The sequence below is a fragment of the Pseudomicrostroma glucosiphilum genome (assembly GCF_003144135.1).
Source record: "Pseudomicrostroma glucosiphilum strain MCA 4718 unplaced genomic scaffold BCV69scaffold_14, whole genome shotgun sequence".
Taxonomy (NCBI): Eukaryota; Fungi; Basidiomycota; class Exobasidiomycetes; order Microstromatales; family Microstromataceae; genus Microstroma; species Microstroma glucosiphilum.
Window position 1 is genome coordinate 295494 of NW_020289926.1, and position 14828 is coordinate 310321.

The 14828-nt window shown below is 56.8% G+C and overlaps 6 protein-coding genes across 6 annotated transcripts; 2 read left to right on the top strand and 4 right to left on the bottom strand.

Annotated features, from left to right (window-relative positions):
• Window positions 1-53: 53 nt before the first annotated feature.
• On the bottom strand, window positions 54-2444 carry BCV69DRAFT_300962 (hypothetical protein; the record flags this gene model as incomplete). The annotated part of the gene is made up of 1 exon (XM_025494510.1): window positions 54-2444. The coding sequence occupies one exon, from the start codon at window positions 2442-2444 to the stop codon at window positions 54-56; it is 2391 nt and encodes a 796-aa protein (XP_025345968.1).
• Window positions 2445-2951: 507 nt separating this feature from the next.
• On the bottom strand, window positions 2952-5379 carry BCV69DRAFT_314370 (hypothetical protein). Its single transcript, XM_025495109.1, has 2 exons — window positions 4865-5379; window positions 2952-4794 (listed from the first exon to the last, which is right to left on the bottom strand). The coding sequence occupies exons 1-2, from the start codon at window positions 5255-5257 to the stop codon at window positions 2989-2991; spliced, it is 2199 nt and encodes a 732-aa protein (XP_025345969.1). The 5' UTR covers window positions 5258-5379; the 3' UTR covers window positions 2952-2988.
• Window positions 5380-5526: 147 nt separating this feature from the next.
• Window positions 5527-9519, top strand: BCV69DRAFT_284789 (hypothetical protein). Its single transcript, XM_025493172.1, has 2 exons — window positions 5527-8464; window positions 8558-9519. Exons 1-2 carry the CDS (start codon window positions 5612-5614, stop codon window positions 9374-9376), a joined length of 3672 nt encoding a protein of 1223 aa, XP_025345970.1. The 5' UTR covers window positions 5527-5611; the 3' UTR covers window positions 9377-9519.
• BCV69DRAFT_262857 (hypothetical protein) lies at window positions 9448-10754 on the bottom strand. Its single transcript, XM_025490724.1, has 4 exons — window positions 10239-10754; window positions 9882-10158; window positions 9730-9801; window positions 9448-9605 (listed from the first exon to the last, which is right to left on the bottom strand). The coding sequence occupies exons 1-4, from the start codon at window positions 10461-10463 to the stop codon at window positions 9574-9576; spliced, it is 606 nt and encodes a 201-aa protein (XP_025345971.1). The 5' UTR covers window positions 10464-10754; the 3' UTR covers window positions 9448-9573.
• Window positions 10755-11224: 470 nt separating this feature from the next.
• BCV69DRAFT_300966 (putative mitochondrial porin) lies at window positions 11225-12197 on the top strand (the record flags this gene model as incomplete). Its single annotated transcript, XM_025494511.1, has 2 exons — window positions 11225-11295; window positions 11387-12197. 2 exons carry the CDS (start codon window positions 11225-11227, stop codon window positions 12195-12197), a joined length of 882 nt encoding a protein of 293 aa, XP_025345972.1.
• Window positions 12198-13247: 1050 nt separating this feature from the next.
• On the bottom strand, window positions 13248-14818 carry BCV69DRAFT_63688 (Der1-like protein). Its single transcript, XM_025495417.1, has 6 exons — window positions 14502-14818; window positions 14200-14406; window positions 14033-14123; window positions 13803-13942; window positions 13528-13708; window positions 13248-13426 (listed from the first exon to the last, which is right to left on the bottom strand). Exons 1-6 carry the CDS (start codon window positions 14510-14512, stop codon window positions 13352-13354), a joined length of 705 nt encoding a protein of 234 aa, XP_025345973.1. The 5' UTR covers window positions 14513-14818; the 3' UTR covers window positions 13248-13351.
• Window positions 14819-14828: the final 10 nt, after the last annotated feature.

Genomic DNA, 14828 nt, shown 5'->3' on the forward strand with positions numbered 1-14828 from the left:
CTGACTCGTGTGAACCGAAATTCCTTGCACACTATCTTCGTTGAGACTGAAGCTCACGCGAAGCCCTCCCTTATCTTTGCCGCCCGCTCCTTGCTCCTGAGGAAGGCTATCCGATCGTCGTACCGACGGACGACATCTCTCTTCCCGCTCTCGACAATCTCGAGCTCGTTCCGCAAAGTCTTCAGCTGCGAAGAGAGCTCCCAGGCTGTTTGCTCTGCGTTGCGCCCAGTGTCATGGACTTGAGCTGTTGCAGATAGTGCTCGATGGGCATTAGCGCGAGGTGTTGTGACAAGCGGACCGTCAAGCCGACGAAACGCCGAGGGCGGCGTGCTTGGCGGCTCCTTTCTCCTCCTAGGTAGTACAGCCGCCTTATCAGTGCTTACTGGCCGCTCTCCCGTCCGTAGCCAATGCAATCTGGTCGCAGCGTCACCCTCACCATCGGCCGAAGCGTCCCCCTGTAGTAGACTCCTTCCTTTTTCGAGCACATTACTCTCCAGAACGTCGAAAGCCTTTGTGACCCTATCTCCTTCTGCTTGCAGAACCCTAATCTCGGCCTGTATCAACTCGCTGCTCTTCTCCCTGTACTCTATGTCCTGCTCGTCCAAGCCGACAGCCATGGCGAGAAAAGACGTGGAAGCGACGGGAATAGGCGGGACGTCTGCGCCAGCAAGTATCGATGCGCCATTTGGTGTCCTTCCCTTCTCGTCATTGGGAGACGATGGCGGATCGTGCTTGCGTGCCGATGCACTGGTCAATTTGAGGCTCTTGACTGACCTGGTCTCCTGCACAATCCGCTCCAGCTCTCGCATCCTTTCTTGTTCCTCCTCCTTTGTTGGGCCTCGGAACCTCCTCTTTGACGAGACCTGTGAAGATGCAATGGAAGCAGGTCCAGAGCGAGGTGAACGTTCTTTTCGTAGCAAGCTGCCCAAACGCGATGGAGAGTGCGAGGCGTCTGTGAGGAGACTTCTCCGGTCCGGGAAAGGTGATGAAGTGGTCGAGTTCGCCGAATGAATTGAGCTCGAAGATTGTTTTAGGTGTGCCCGCTCCCGATCGGAACGTGAAGGCGATGAGGCCGACGCAAGCTGTTGAGCATCGTGTTGGCCAGTACCTCCTGGCTTACTGACGCCTCGACGCTCACGCAAGCTCGTAGATGGTAGAGCCGCCTGCGTATCATTAGGGTCACCCACTTCTTCGGGAAGCCTCCTTAGACCACCAGAGATGGCAATCGGCCCGCTTGTCGACGGCCCAGCATCCAGCGCCGAGCCAGCTTCTTGCGAGAAGGATGTCGATATCGCGCTACCGGTGACAGACACAGCTAAACTTTTCTGCGCCACCTCAAAGAGACCTTTGCGAAGAATGCGATACTCCGCGTCATTCAGGAGGCCATTGCCATGAGAGATTGCCAAGTCGCTCAGCTCAGAAGCTAGAGCTATGGGCGACATCGCGGGCCGATGACTGGCGTTTGAAGATGCGCAGCTCTTTGGTAATAGTGCTTGACGCATCGGATCTGCCACGGACTCGTCAGCTGATGGCTTGAAGCTCAGGACCGGTAGAGAGGCCTTTCTTCTGAGTCCTCTGAACATGCTGCCCAAGGTCACACTAGTAGCGCTAGAGGCATTGCCACGCTGCAGGCTATTCACAGTGGCCGTTCTCCTTGGAGGCGCTTGCGATTCTGCGTCGTCAGACATCGGGAGCCAAGTTGCTGTTGCGCCTGAGTCCTTCGCGCTCGCGTCCGCGGAGCACTTTGATGACAACATGTCAGGATGTTGTTCAAGGGCCTCTAGGAGAGTTACGCGGGAGTCATTGATGGTGCGATTCGTACAGCTTCCATCGCTCAAGCTTTGTGTTCTTGAAATCTCGCCCCTCATGACCGCCTCTTTGCGTTCAGTGCCGTCGGTCTCCTCGTCTCCATTCGCGTTCGTGACCACGAACACCGTTGGATGGGGCGTCTTCTCGAAGACGGCTTCGTCGTGCTTAGGGGGTACACCTCGCCTCCTGAGCGGCACTGTGTTCGCATCATCGTAGGAGGCTGCTCTTCCAAATATCACACCAGGCCCTGATCTCGCTCCTATCGTTCCCCATTTGGCATCATTCCCGCCACTGGTGGTCTTGAGCGATCTCCTAGAGCTGGACGAGTCAGTCCTGCTCAGGCTGAATCGAGTCTTGTTGCGTGCCCAGCTGGAAGGCGGGGCTCGGCTAGCTGGAACAGAGCCAATGTCGTGTCCGGCCCCACTGCCGCTTCCGCTGCTCTGACCAGCAGAGGGTAGGCTGCGCTCAGCACGAGACCGCGATTGCCCGTATGTGGTGCTTGAAAGTGGCAAGGCAGGGTAGTAGAAGTCTTCATCGTCTTGCTGCTGACGAGAGGATAGGGCGTGCGTAGAGTCAGAGTGCAAGCCTCGCACCGAGGGAGCCGTGGAGGGGCGACGGGTGAGGAAGGCCTTCATTCAGGCCTTCGTGCGCAGCTTTGCCAGCTTGGTGTGCACGACCACCGAGAGGTGGAAAGCCGGGGACAGTACAAATGAGGTAGATATAAGGGAATGCGCTCAGGAGATCCTACTCCGGGATGTCAGGCTTCTCCTGGGCACCGAAGGAGGTCCGACCACTGTCGATCTGGCGCGGCAGAGGAGATAGGAGTAGGTCGAATCATGAGGCATGAAACGACTCCTAGTCAGATCTTGAGAGCAAATCATGAGCAGCATTCGATCGGTCAGGGCAGGTTCAGGGCAACTCGAGTCAATCAGGGCGTCAGTCCAGCGCTGGATAGCTTCAGCAAGGTGTGAAATCATGAAGTCAGGTACAAATTTAGACAGGCACACCATTGACGGCCTCCTGCTTCCGTCTCCGATCATGTGGAGAGCAACACAAGCCCCGCCGAGTGTTGTAGAGAGCAACACTGGTCGGATCCCGGCGGGGAGGGAAATCAATGTAGAAGGCAGACCTCAAAGGAGAGAGCGACATCGTTGAATAGCATTACATTCCGGCCACGACTTAGTTCAGCCCATATGACACACGTCTACTGCCTTTGCTCTGCACCATCTCCTCCACAGGTTCGGATCCTTCTCCCTCTCCCCCCTCTTCTGCAGAGCCATTGATCATCTTGTCCCCACCGTGAGGCGTGCCAGGCGCCGGGCTCGAAGCGCCACTAGTACCTCCACCATAACCAGGCGTCACGACGCCGACCCATTCCCAACACCTGCTGTACTCTCCCTTCCACTTCTTCATACCCACGCGCACATTCGAATTGCTCTCCACTTGCTTCGAGACCCCACTCCAGATGCTTTTCCTCACTACGGCAGAGACGCCTCTGGCTGCAGGTAGCATCAGGTCTCGCAAGTGGTTGGCAGGCAGGTGGGAGGGTTGCGCATTGGAATGCAGCGAGACCATCTGCTGCTCGGCCAGACGCTGCAAAACTTCCGTTGTGAGCTCGTCGATCTTGTGAGATTCGAAGCGAGATCGTCGCAGACGATTGCGAGTGTAGAGGAGCGCGAGTGCGGCCGACAGAGCCGCTACGATGTAGAGGAACGTAGCTCTGAAGAGGGAGCGCAGTGCAAGTCGCAGCCGGCAGCCGAGAGGGATAACAGCCAGAGAAGCAGCCGGGAGTAGCAGGACGATTGAATCTTGACTGGACGAGGCTTCTGAATTTGACTCCCTCGGCTGGGTAGAGACCGTCAAGCGCTTCGCAAGTCCTTCAGTCTCCAGCTCCTCGATTGCACTATCCCACAAATGCGAGAAGTACTCTTCTGACGAAACAGCAGCTTCATCTCGAAGGTCCAGCAAGGCTTGGAACAGTTGCTCCTCCCTTGCTGCAAATTTCAGGCTCGCCTTGTCCTCCTCGGAAAGCGAGAGGTCCTCCCGCTGGCCAATAGTGGCGATCAAAGACGCTACTTCTGGCTGGGGCCGACTGCCGCAGGTCACAGCCCCTCGCCAATTGCCCAGCTGACGAGCAATCTCTCCCGCCAGTTCATCAATCATTTCCAGTCGACGACTGTCGGTGTGACATCTCTCCGACTGCCATTGCAGAGGTAGGAGCGAGCGAAGGATAGGCACACTTGACCAGAGGGAAGGACGATGAATGTACTCATCGGATAGACACGATCTGAGATCTCCCCCTGCGCACAAAGCATGAGGAGGGCAGGGAGTGCAACCGGGACGAATCGCATTGGGCACCAGATCCATGAGGAGAACCGAATCGGCTTCATCGTCTGCAGAAGCATGGTCTCTGATGTGTCTCCTCCTGTCATAATCGTCTATCCGAGTCTCGAGCAGAGCATTGCTGTCCGAGGCTATATCGCAGTATCCGATCGTCTTGCTATCCCGCACATAGTAGATCCACCACCCGATGAGGGCAGCTGTGGCTAGCCAGCGAAGGACAGCTGCTGCCGAGGGGGCGCTATTGGTGCTCATCGGCCGTTTCCGCTTTGAGGATACGAGCGGCCGCCTCCTTCCGCGAGCTTTTGAGGGGGTCTCATCCTCTACCTCGTCCTCTTCGTCCTCTTCACTGTCTTCTACATCGTCGGCGAGGCCGGACACGTCTGCATCAGCTCCTTCGTCTGGGCTGTCGAAGTTGCCAGTGATGGTACTGGTCATACGCTTCACAGCGCCGCTCGTCTTTCTCAGGGTCCCATTGACCCCATCTGTGACCTTGCGCGGAGGTGTTGCTTTGGCGACGATAGGATCCATGTAATTTTGGAAGACGGAAGAGACTGATCGCGAGGACGGAAGCGAAGGCGCTTGAGGTACTGATGATGTAGGTTTCCGAGCCGAAGAGCTGGCTAGGCTTGAAGGGTCGATGGTCTGGAAGTGCGGATGAAAGGGTGGGTCAGAGTAAAGTCGGCCAAACAAAGCACATCACCATTTCACGCACCTTTCTTCTGGCAGCTGGCGCCTCGTCTTTGACTTTCGTTGTCTTTCGCGTTGAAAGTTCGGCTCCTGCACTCTTCCTGGCCTTGTTTACGCCTCCCCTGGGCTTTGGACTGGCTTCATTGCCACTGCCCGTCTGGAATACATTCTGATCCGAGAAGTTGCCAGCTTCATCCTCCTCTTCCTCTTGTTTAGCGAAATTACCTCGCGTCTGCCCCGGCGTGCCAAACGTTTCCTCCACTGCTTTGACCAAAGCTGGCTTCCTGGCGGACGTTGGCAAGCGGATGTTGCGAGTTGCGAGGAGAGAGCGCAATTCCGGTACTCGGAGGTCAGACGCGGTGAAGTCCGGATCAGCGGGATCCACCACGCGGCTGGGTGTCGAGGGAGTGGGTGGCATGCCGAGTGCCGCCGGAGGATGGATGTCGAGACAAAGACGGAGTGGCGGTGAGGAACGAGGAATGGAAAGGGAGGCAAGAAAGGGAAGAAAGAGAGAAAGAGGGCGACACACGGAAGTAGGAATGGCAATTGACAGGACGTGGAAGCAGAGCGGGGCGGAAGCAGTGCCTGTGAGCGAGGCACGTCACGTCCAGCGACGGAAAGGGAGAAAGCTGAGCTCAACTTCCGCCGCGAGAAGGTGTTGGACGCCGTGCGCCTGTCGTCCTGGTCAGCATACCTTGCCAATTGAAACATCCTTCATCACCTGAGCTGATCGTCGACCGAGAGGCCTCACTCAGGCTTTCTCTCGCGCTCAATGTACCGCAGCGGCGGAAGAGGGACATTCAAGCCTCCGTCCTTCTTACAGCGGACTGACAGTGCTGGTAGTGCATCAGCGGGGCCCTCTGCACCTCGGTATGCTTCAGGTGAGACGCCAGACCGCCCTGTGGCACCCCTGAAGAGGCAGTCCACCACCTCAACCATCTATGATAGAGGCGAAGTTGGCGAAGTGGACGATGAGACCCGGACATCGACAAATCTCACCCCTCAGCGAGGGCAAGCCATCAGCGCCCAGACGCCACCCATGTCCCGCCTCTCCTCACTCACACGGCAGAGCGGCGGTAGCACGGCCCCGCAAACGCATAGAAGCCCAGCAAGTGGATCTTCTGAAAGCGAGGAGTACTACATGTGCACTTGGAGGAAGCCTCAGGGGCGCAAGCATAAGACATGGGACGGTGACGCCGTGCTGATCGTTAATCGAGCTCAGGGGACCTGCAAGCTCAAGTGCCAAGAAAGTGGAAGGGAGCTTGGATTCAGCAATAAGATCGTAGCTGAAGACTTGGGCGGAGGCGAAGAGCTCACTGTGGGAGGCAAGGAGATCGAGATCGACCGTCAGATCTCCCATCGAGAGTATTTGTCCGGTATCCCTGGCCAGCCAATCTATCCTCCCAAGAAAGTCAAGGCCAAGCAAGCTGATTCGCGTGCGATCTCCGTCCAGTCTACTACGCCTGCTTCGTCACGTGCGCAAGGGCTTCTTGCAGCCGCGCCTTCGGCCTCCTTCTACAGCAAGCCTCTTCCTCAGCCACGGTCGAAGCAGAATACCGAACGGCTCTCCCCCGAGGTGGGACGTGCTCTGCAAGAGGAGTCGAGCCCCAAGAAGGCATCCTCAAGCTCTAGCAAGAGTGCTGCAACAGCCGTCCAGCCTCGACCCCACGGTCTCTTCAATCCAGAGACTCAGCCCGAGCCACGCTACGACCCGAACGCTTCTGGAGCAATCGTATTGAAGCGACCTGACGCAGATCACCAAAAGAAGTACAACCGCAGAAATCTTCCCATCGTCGATGTCGTCGTCAATCCGATCCTGTCGGAAGCTTTACGCCCCCATCAAGTTGAAGGCGTCAAGTTTCTCTACGAAAGAGTCACTGGCATCACCGATGTCAATGGTCAGAAAGGCGCCATCCTGGCTGACGAGATGGGACTGGGTAAGACACTACAGACGATTACCCTCATCGAGACGCTTCTGCGCCAGAGCCCTTATTACACATCCAAGCCTTGCGTCATTGAAAAGGCTCTCGTTGTTTGTCCCCTGTCGCTCGTCAAGAATTGGAAGCGGGAGTTCCGCAAGTGGCTAGGCCCAACGACGATTGGCGTGGTCGCTGTCGACGGCTCCAAGAGTAAGGAAGCCACGCAGCGCTTTGTCACCTCAAGGCGAGATCAAGTGCTCATCATAGGCTACGAGAAATTGCGGACCTGCATCGACATTCTGTCGACTGCTCAGCCGCAGATCGGGCTGATTGTCTGTGATGAGGGACACCGTCTGAAGTCGAAAGACACGAAGACGAACAAGATCTTCGCACAGCTCTCTACAAGTCGGAGAATCATTCTGACCGGTACACCAATTCAGAACGACTTGTCGGAGCTCTACGCCATGATCGACTTCGTCTGCCCTGGCTTGCTGGGAAGCTACAACTCCTTCAAGGCGATCTTCGAGGATCCCATCCTCAAGAGTCGAGTGCAGCATTGCTCGAAGGAGGTGCGAGACTTAGGTGCACAACGCAGCCTCACGCTCTCCACAGTGACGCAGCTCGTCGTCATCCGCCGGACAGCAGACATCCTCGATGGCTTCCTACTGCCCAAGAATGAGACGGTCATCTTCTGCAGTCCATCGAAGCTACAGCTTGAGCTCTATCGACGAGTGCTCAAGTCGACGGAAGTGAGGGCATTAACCAGTGGGAGCGCTGGAGGATCAGCTCTTCCCCTTATCACGATGCTTCGACAGATCTGTGACTCTCCTGAGCTTCTGCTGAAAGAAGGCATGGCGTCTGGCAGCAGCAACGGCACTTTAGCCGGCGACCTGCTGAGCGATGCTCGTCACCTCTTCCCGTCGAGGAAAGTCACCGGAGACGAGAGTCTAAGTGGGAAGCTGACTGTCATCAGTCGGATGCTAAAAAAGATCAAGTCGACGACGGATGACAAGGTCGTCTTAGTCTCCACCTTCACCTCGACATTGGATGTGCTGGAGGCATTCTGCAAGAAGCTTAGGTACCCGTATGTACGTCTCGATGGTCAGACGAAGCAGGATGACCGCCTAGACATTGTCAACACCTTCAACCGTTCGCCAGTCAGATCATCCTTCGTCTTCCTTCTTTCTACCCGGGCAGGCGGTGTGGGTCTGAATCTGATCGGAGCCAACCGTCTCTTCCTTCTCGAACCAGAATGGAATCCGGCTCTAGATCAACAAGCGATGGCCCGTATCCACCGCGATGGTCAGCAGAAGCACTGCTTCATCTACAGGATGATGCTGAGCGGAACAATGGACGAGAAGATCTTCCAGAGGCAGATCACAAAGCTTGGCTTGTCCGATACTCTCATGAACACTTCTTCGAGCAAGGACAAGAAGAATGTCGGTCGTGGTGGCGATTCGGGCAAGAGGGGTAAAGGAGGAGATTCCTTCTCGCAGGAAGAGCTCAAGGATATCTTCACATTGCACGAAGACACGCCTTGTCTGTGTCACGATCTGCTCATCTGCACATGCGGTGGTAAGGGTGTGCTCATTGGCGAAGGAGAGCAAGGAGGTGAGGGCGATGGAGAGCACAGCTCGGACGAGGATTCTCCGCCGCCCCCGTCTTTCATCCCTGCCTCCATGCAACAAGCTACGCGCGATGTCCAGGTAAGTCATTGTAGAAAAGTGCAGGGATGCCAATCGTCCCGCAAGACCATCTGCTCACTTCACAACCTCTCCTCTCTCGTCTGCTCATCGCAGCTCGCAAGGGAAGCCCGCTCCCGTCTCGCCGGTCTGGCCGACTGGCGACACGTGGACCTGACGGATCCCGCCTCCTTCACCCCTCTCAACGACGAGATTATAAATGCCGTCGTGTCCGCCCAGGCTCCCATGCAGGGGGTTTCATCCGCCGTCAAGCAAGGCAGCAATGCTCTGCCAGGCGGACTCGACGATGACGAAGAGGAAGACTTGATCTCCCCAACCCCCGAGGAGACAGATGATGATGCTTCACACAAGGGCAAGTCGCTCCTAGAGCTGGCAGACTTGGATGTGCTTGAAGCGTCTGTTGCCCGAGATGCTCGCAAAGCCGCTGCTGCAGCAGCTGCTCTCAAGCGTCGGCAGGAAGAGGAGCGCGAGCGGGAGCGCGAGATGGCGATGGACAGCGGTCGGCGCTACTATGCCGGTGGGCGTGCAGCTGGGTGGGACATTGGTCTCTTCGAAGGTGGGAGCGTACTGTATGCCTTTACGAAGACTTCTGGAGCTACCAACACTGGGCTCGAGGAAGATGAAGAGGACGAGGAGGAAGGGGAGTCTAGGATTACTCCTGTCCTTGAGCAGGAAGAAGAGGTTGGATCTGCAAAGGCTACTGAGGCGGATGAAGGTAGTCAGGAGGTCCTAGCTGCCGGTAAGGGCAAGGGGAAGAGAAAGAGGAGTGCTCGCTCTTCGGCTCGATTGCTGGATAGTGAAGAAGAAGAAGATGCGGAGGAGGAAGACAAGGAGGAGGAGGAGGAGGAGGAGGAGGAGGAGGAGGAGGACAACGATTCGATCATGGATCTTCTAGACGCCGAAGAGGAGGAGTGAAGATCGTCGCAGCAGAGCATCTGCAATTCAGTCACCATGTCACACATCTCACTAGGACCGTCATTCACCACATACGCATACGCTGCATACTAGAAGCGTAGTGCCCTTTGTCGAATCCAGCAATAGCAATATGTCATTGGCAAATGTGTATGTGTATCAAGTATGTCGCGTGGCAGCAGCAGAAAAAGGAGGCTGGCTCATAGGGCCGGCACGAGGTTGTGTTCTTGCACTGTCGGATCGCAAAATTAAAGAGGACGAGCAGGGGGGGAGGTCAGTCATCCCTTTTCTCTGCCAGTCAGAAGAGGTCCTCACACTACAAGCCCAAGTGTAAGCGAAGGGGCTGCTCTACTCACCTCGGACAATAAAGTTGAGGAGTACAGCAATGAATAGGGCGGCGCAGATGAGGGGTGGTCCGATGAGATCGTCTGTGAGGCCAGAAAGGACCGATGTCAGGTCCCGAGATCTCCCCTTAGCCACCTTGTCGTCCCTTTGTCAGTCGACTCACCAAAGCTGCCCGCATACCTCGTCTTGATCAAATGCACCCTCCTCAGATAATTCCCCAGTCCCCAGCTCAATGTCAATACTGCAATTCCCGCATACACTAGTGCAAATGCCCTTACGGTTCCTGGGTTGAGGGGAGGGTTACGCTTGGGGTGTTTGGGATGGGTAGGGTCTTCGGGAAGGTCGGGGTGGTGGTGTGAGAAAAAGGAAGAGGAGTTGAAGAGGGCGAGGGCGAAACTGCCGATTAAAAGGGAGACGTGTAGCCAAGAGATCCAGGTGCGCTACGAGGAGAGGAATGGGAGCAAAGGTGAGCGGTGAATTGCCAGTGCCAGACAAGTCTACAGCGGCGTCGTCTACTCACCTCGTTGGCCAACCAGACCTTTGTCTCTACCCTCACTGGCGTCTTGATCCTGGGCGGCTTCGGCACAACGAATCGTTGCGAAGGTCCCGCTGTACCGTATCCTGCTGCTCCTGGACGCTCTCCTCCTAGATTAGCCAGAAGAGGTTCCCGCTCTGATGACGGACCTGACGCTGCTGGTGATGAGGCTGATGTGGACTTTGAGCCAAAGATGGATTCGAGAACCATTGTGAGTGAAATGGGACCAGGGGACGAGAGGAGACGCTAGCAAGATGAGATGGAGGGATTGGCTCCACAGGGGTGTAGTGCGGGATGATAGGAGCTGTGACCGAAGGGCCAATAGAAGCGGACTGGGACGAGGGAGGGTAAGGATGAAGAACCTCGGAAGGTTTTGGAGGCTGGTGAGATGCAGAGTGCTGCTGCTGCCGCTGCTTCTGCTGCTGGTGCTTCCGACTTTGCTGCGATTGATCGAGGAGTGACAGGACAAGAGGGGCAGCGGGTAGACTCACAGTGGCCGGTAATCCTACCTGGGTCTCCTTCAAGGCAACGTGCGCCCCCGGAACAGAACAAATGAGGCGCAGATATCGGAACGGAAGGAGGAAGGGTGGGTGGGTGAAAGCCATGCGGGGGGTCGAGGGTCATCTGGCCGCGCGCATGGCCGCCCTGTCCGTGCTGACCCGGCTTTGCTAGCAGAGGCGCAGGACAGAGGCACAGGCAGCAGCAGCCACGCCTGGCATGACGCCTTGGCCCGTCGCATGTTGATCTTCCTTCGTGTCCCTTCTTACCACTGCCTCCCACCCACCTACCAACCATCACCACCTCATCCCACCTTCACCAAATACGTGAGTACTGAGCGAGAGCCGCACGGCGCACAGCTATACAGCTAGCACTACCACACACCCTCCCAATCTCACACCCACGCACCCCAACCCACTGACATCCCACCCTCCTCCACTCTCGCCCCACCCCTCCCAGCCATACCCTTCAAGATGACCCAGCCAGTTCCCCCCTCGTTCAAGGATGTCGGAAAGTCGGTAAACGACCTCCTCGGCAAGGATATGTGAGTGAGAAGATGATGAATACCTCGTAGCCCTCACAGCCATCTCTCGCCATTGCTCATTCTCATCACCATCACCCTCCCCACCGCACAGCCCCATCCACGGCTCTACCCTCGAGGTCAAGACCAGGACCCCCTCCGGCGTCACCTTCAAGGTCCTCGGCGTCCGTGACACCAAGTCCGGTGCCATCTCCGGCGACCTCGAGGCCAAGTTCGAGGACAGGAAGAACGGCTTCAACCTCACCCAGGCCTGGTCCACTGCCAATGTCCTGCGCAACCACATCGAGCTGGAGAACCACATTGCCAAGGGACTCAAGCTCGAGCTCATCTCCAGCCTCCTCCCCGACAAGCAGGCAAAGAATGTCCTCGTCGCTTCCACCTACAAGCAGCCAGGTCTCCACACCCGCCAGTTCCTCGACCTCTTCAAGGGACCCATCTTCACCGCCGACGCCGTTCTGGGCCGTGACGGTTTCCTGGCTGGTGCCGAGGCATCGTACGACGTAAAGGCCTCCAAGGTCTCCAAGTACAACCTCGCCGCCGGCTTCAACGCCCCCGAGTACGCCATTACCCTCCAGGGTCTGGGCAACCTCTCCACCTACTCTGCCTCGTACTACCACCGTGTCAATGCCGACATTGAGGCTGGTGCCCGAGCCACCTACGACTCCAAGTCGGCCGCCGACGGAAGGGTCAACCTCGAGGTGGGATCCAAGGTCTACCTCGACAATGCCGCCTTTGTCAAGGCAAAGATCAACAACCTGGGTGTCTTCTGCCTCGGCTACACCCAGGCACTGCGACCTGGTGTCAAGGCCTCCCTGGGCCTCGCACTCGACACTGCCAAGCTCGCATCGGCCGAGTCGAGCGCAGTCGCCCACAAGGTTGGCGCTTCGCTCACCTTTGAGTCTTAAATGGCGACAGGATAGCGTTAGAATTAGGGCTGGATAGGGCCGGAAAGGCAGGAAGAATGGGAACAGGGAAGCGTTTGGCAGTGCGTGTCTAGATGTGTGGAGGTGGAAGAAGGAGGTGGAGAAGAGGGCAAGCGGCAGGGGAGGGTCAGGCAGAGGTGCGTCTCGGGGAGTGTCCAAGCAAGGATCGGAGCGCTTGGTCAGGCATAGCACGGCAAGTAGAAGCTAGCCATCCAGCTAGTCGGCCAACGCGGGGCCCCAGCTCTGCCTCCATCTCGACTTGACCTGACCTGGCCTGGCCTAGCACCCTCGCTTCGTCCTCTTCCTCCGTCTCCTTGTACTCCTCGAAATCCTATTCCTCATTCCTCACCTCTCTCTCTCTCTCTCTCTCTCTCCGTTTGTCATTCCAAACCACCACTACTATTCGAATCATTACCTTCCCCTTTTGATGATCAATCTTCTTCCAGCGAGCCAGCCAGCCAGCCAGTCAGCCAGTCAGCCAGAAGAGAATGTAGTGGGAAGCGTTTCCCTCTATCTGATCCCGGCAGTGCCAGTCTGAATCAAGTGAAATCAGGTCTGGGTCAGGGTCAGGGTCAGGCTGAAGGGGGAGAAGAAGAGGGAGTGCAAATGGTGTGCAAGTGATCTTGGTAGACGTTCTCACTCTCACGGATTCTCTATCCCCACTCCCCCACACTTGGTTTTCAGATAGCCTAGTGTACGCAGCCCCGCAGCCCCGCACTCGCACTCGCTCAATCAATCAATCATCCATGTTCCTTCCTTTGCCCTTGTCTTCCCCGTTTCCAATCCCACCAATCGTCCTAGCCCTCGTGGTGCTAGCAGTCGACTCGCTAGTCTCGCCCCCGCCAGAGCCAGAGCCAGAGGCAGAGCCAGCAAGGGCGGTAGATCGGACCGACTTGCCCTCGCCTAAGAAGGAGGAGGAGGAGGACATTGTACTCGTGCTCGTCGTGCTCGTGCTCGTCTTTGCGGCAGCAGCAGCAGCAGCAGTCGCAGCATTTCTCCCGGCAATCGAATTCTCCCTCTGTGCCCGCAGCCGCTTCTCGGTTGCTTCGAGGAGGGCAGAGCGCTTCCGTGCCTGCTCGGCGGATTCTGCGCTGCTTGCACCCCTGGAGGTAGCTCCACTGCTGCTACTGCTACTGCTATTTCTTGCGTTGCCGTCTTGGAGGAACGAGGGGAGGTAGGAGGACCAGCTTATACCACCTGAAGCACCACTGCTGCTCCCATCCCCAATCGACCTTCCCCTTGGAGCGAACATTGTTCCTCCTCCGAACCCGAGCACCTGTCCATCCCTTCCTGCCTGCACCCCCGCATTTGCTGGATCCACCGAGGGAGGGAGAGCCCTCTGCAGCCAAGCTGGAGTGGGGATGAGTCGAGGACCACCGTTGGAGGGGAGGTCGTGCCGAAGTTGGTGGTAGAGGTAGGCTGCGAGGAGACCGGTGGAGGAGTGGATGAAGAGGGGGAGACCGCCGAGGATTAGATCGAAGACAAGGTAGGCGCTGAGCGGGGGCAAATGGGGCGATGCGAGTGTCAACGAGTCAGTGAGCAGTCGTCAGGAGGCAGAGCGGAAGAAGAGAAGGAGCTGCTACTCACTAGGGTAGCAGAGAGGCTGGGCAGCTGACCACTCCAAATAGGGACACGGTAGCTCCTGCATTGGATCGGGCCCACAGGTAATTGATTGCCATCAGCATCGGCTTGAAGAGGACCGTTGATCCTAGCGGGTAGTTGGTTGCCTGTCAGGGGGAGCGCGAGCAGAGAAGCGGAACGCTGTAATCAGTCAGTCTCGACCCTTGTGGGAAGAAGGTCCAATAGAGCCGACTTACGATGATGAGGGATCCGATGACCATGAGTGCCCAAGTGAAATCGGCCGTAGACCGATGAAAGTGATTCAACTCGAGCTCCATCGTGTTCCGTCTGTAAGAACTCAGCAAAGGTGTCAGCTCACTTGTCTTCCTCCTTCCCTTTGGCCCACTTTCCATCTTCCACTAACCCAAGCATAAACACATCAAAGATGATCTGCATATTGCCCCCACCCGTCAAAAAGAAACAAGTAATCAACCGCCATACCTGCTGTTTCTTCAATATTGCTGGCCACCAGAGGAGAAAGGTGTAAGGGTTTGCTAGTTGGAGAATGGGACCCACGGAGACGAGAAGGACGAGACCGACGAGGGAGCGGGTGATGGGTGGAATTTTAAGCCTGGATTAGAGAGGAGAAGAGCGGGAAAGGAGGTGAGTATGGAGAAGAGAAGAGAGAGAAGGAGGAAAGAGGAGGACGAGAAGAGGGGAACTTACAGCTCGTCCATCTTTACCTGCTTTGGCTCTACCTGCTGCGCTATGCCTTCCTTTTCCCTCTACTGGGCCTCGGGGTAAGCCTGCACAAGGCTTAGAAGTAAGTCCTCTTGGCTTGAGCTTGCCGTGAAGATGGCTTTGGTATGCTGCTGATGCTGAGTATGGTATGGATACAAGATCAAAGAGCGACCCTCGGCTCTGAGCTTCCACGTCTCCGCGTCCGAGGAATGCACAGACCAGCGAGCGGATGGACGGAGGCAGGGAGGGACGCAGGGCAAATCGTGTCAAGTCACGCAAGGCGACATTGACGACTCGTCGGCTGCTCAAGGA

What these genes read in the sequence shown, in the direction of transcription:
- BCV69DRAFT_314370 (XM_025495109.1), bottom strand. Translation starts at nt 5,257, where the DNA reads ATGCCACCCACTCCCTCGACACCCAGCCGCGTGGTGGATCCCGCTGAT. An exon ending in CGCCAGCTGCCAGAAGAAAG is followed by an intron (nt 4,795 to 4,864) that starts GTGCGTGAAATG and finishes CCGCACTTCCAG; the next exon opens with ACCATCGACCCTTCAAGCCT.
- BCV69DRAFT_63688 (XM_025495417.1), bottom strand. An exon ending in TTTGATGTGTTTATGCTTGG is followed by an intron (nt 14,124 to 14,199) that starts GTTAGTGGAAGA and finishes GAGTTCTTACAG; the next exon opens with ACGGAACACGATGGAGCTCG. An exon ending in CCAGCCTCTCTGCTACCCTA is followed by an intron (nt 13,709 to 13,802) that starts GTGAGTAGCAGC and finishes GCCCCCGCTCAG; the next exon opens with CGCCTACCTTGTCTTCGATC.
- BCV69DRAFT_284789 (XM_025493172.1), top strand. Translation starts at nt 5,612, where the DNA reads ATGTACCGCAGCGGCGGAAGAGGGACATTCAAGCCTCCGTCCTTCTTA. An exon ending in AAGCTACGCGCGATGTCCAG is followed by an intron (nt 8,465 to 8,557) that starts GTAAGTCATTGT and finishes TGCTCATCGCAG; the next exon opens with CTCGCAAGGGAAGCCCGCTC.
- BCV69DRAFT_262857 (XM_025490724.1), bottom strand. Translation starts at nt 10,463, where the DNA reads ATGGTTCTCGAATCCATCTTTGGCTCAAAGTCCACATCAGCCTCATCA. An exon ending in AGGTCTGGTTGGCCAACGAG is followed by an intron (nt 10,159 to 10,238) that starts GTGAGTAGACGA and finishes CTCTCCTCGTAG; the next exon opens with CGCACCTGGATCTCTTGGCT. An exon ending in CCTCAACTTTATTGTCCGAG is followed by an intron (nt 9,606 to 9,729) that starts GTGAGTAGAGCA and finishes GCGATCCGACAG; the next exon opens with TGCAAGAACACAACCTCGTG.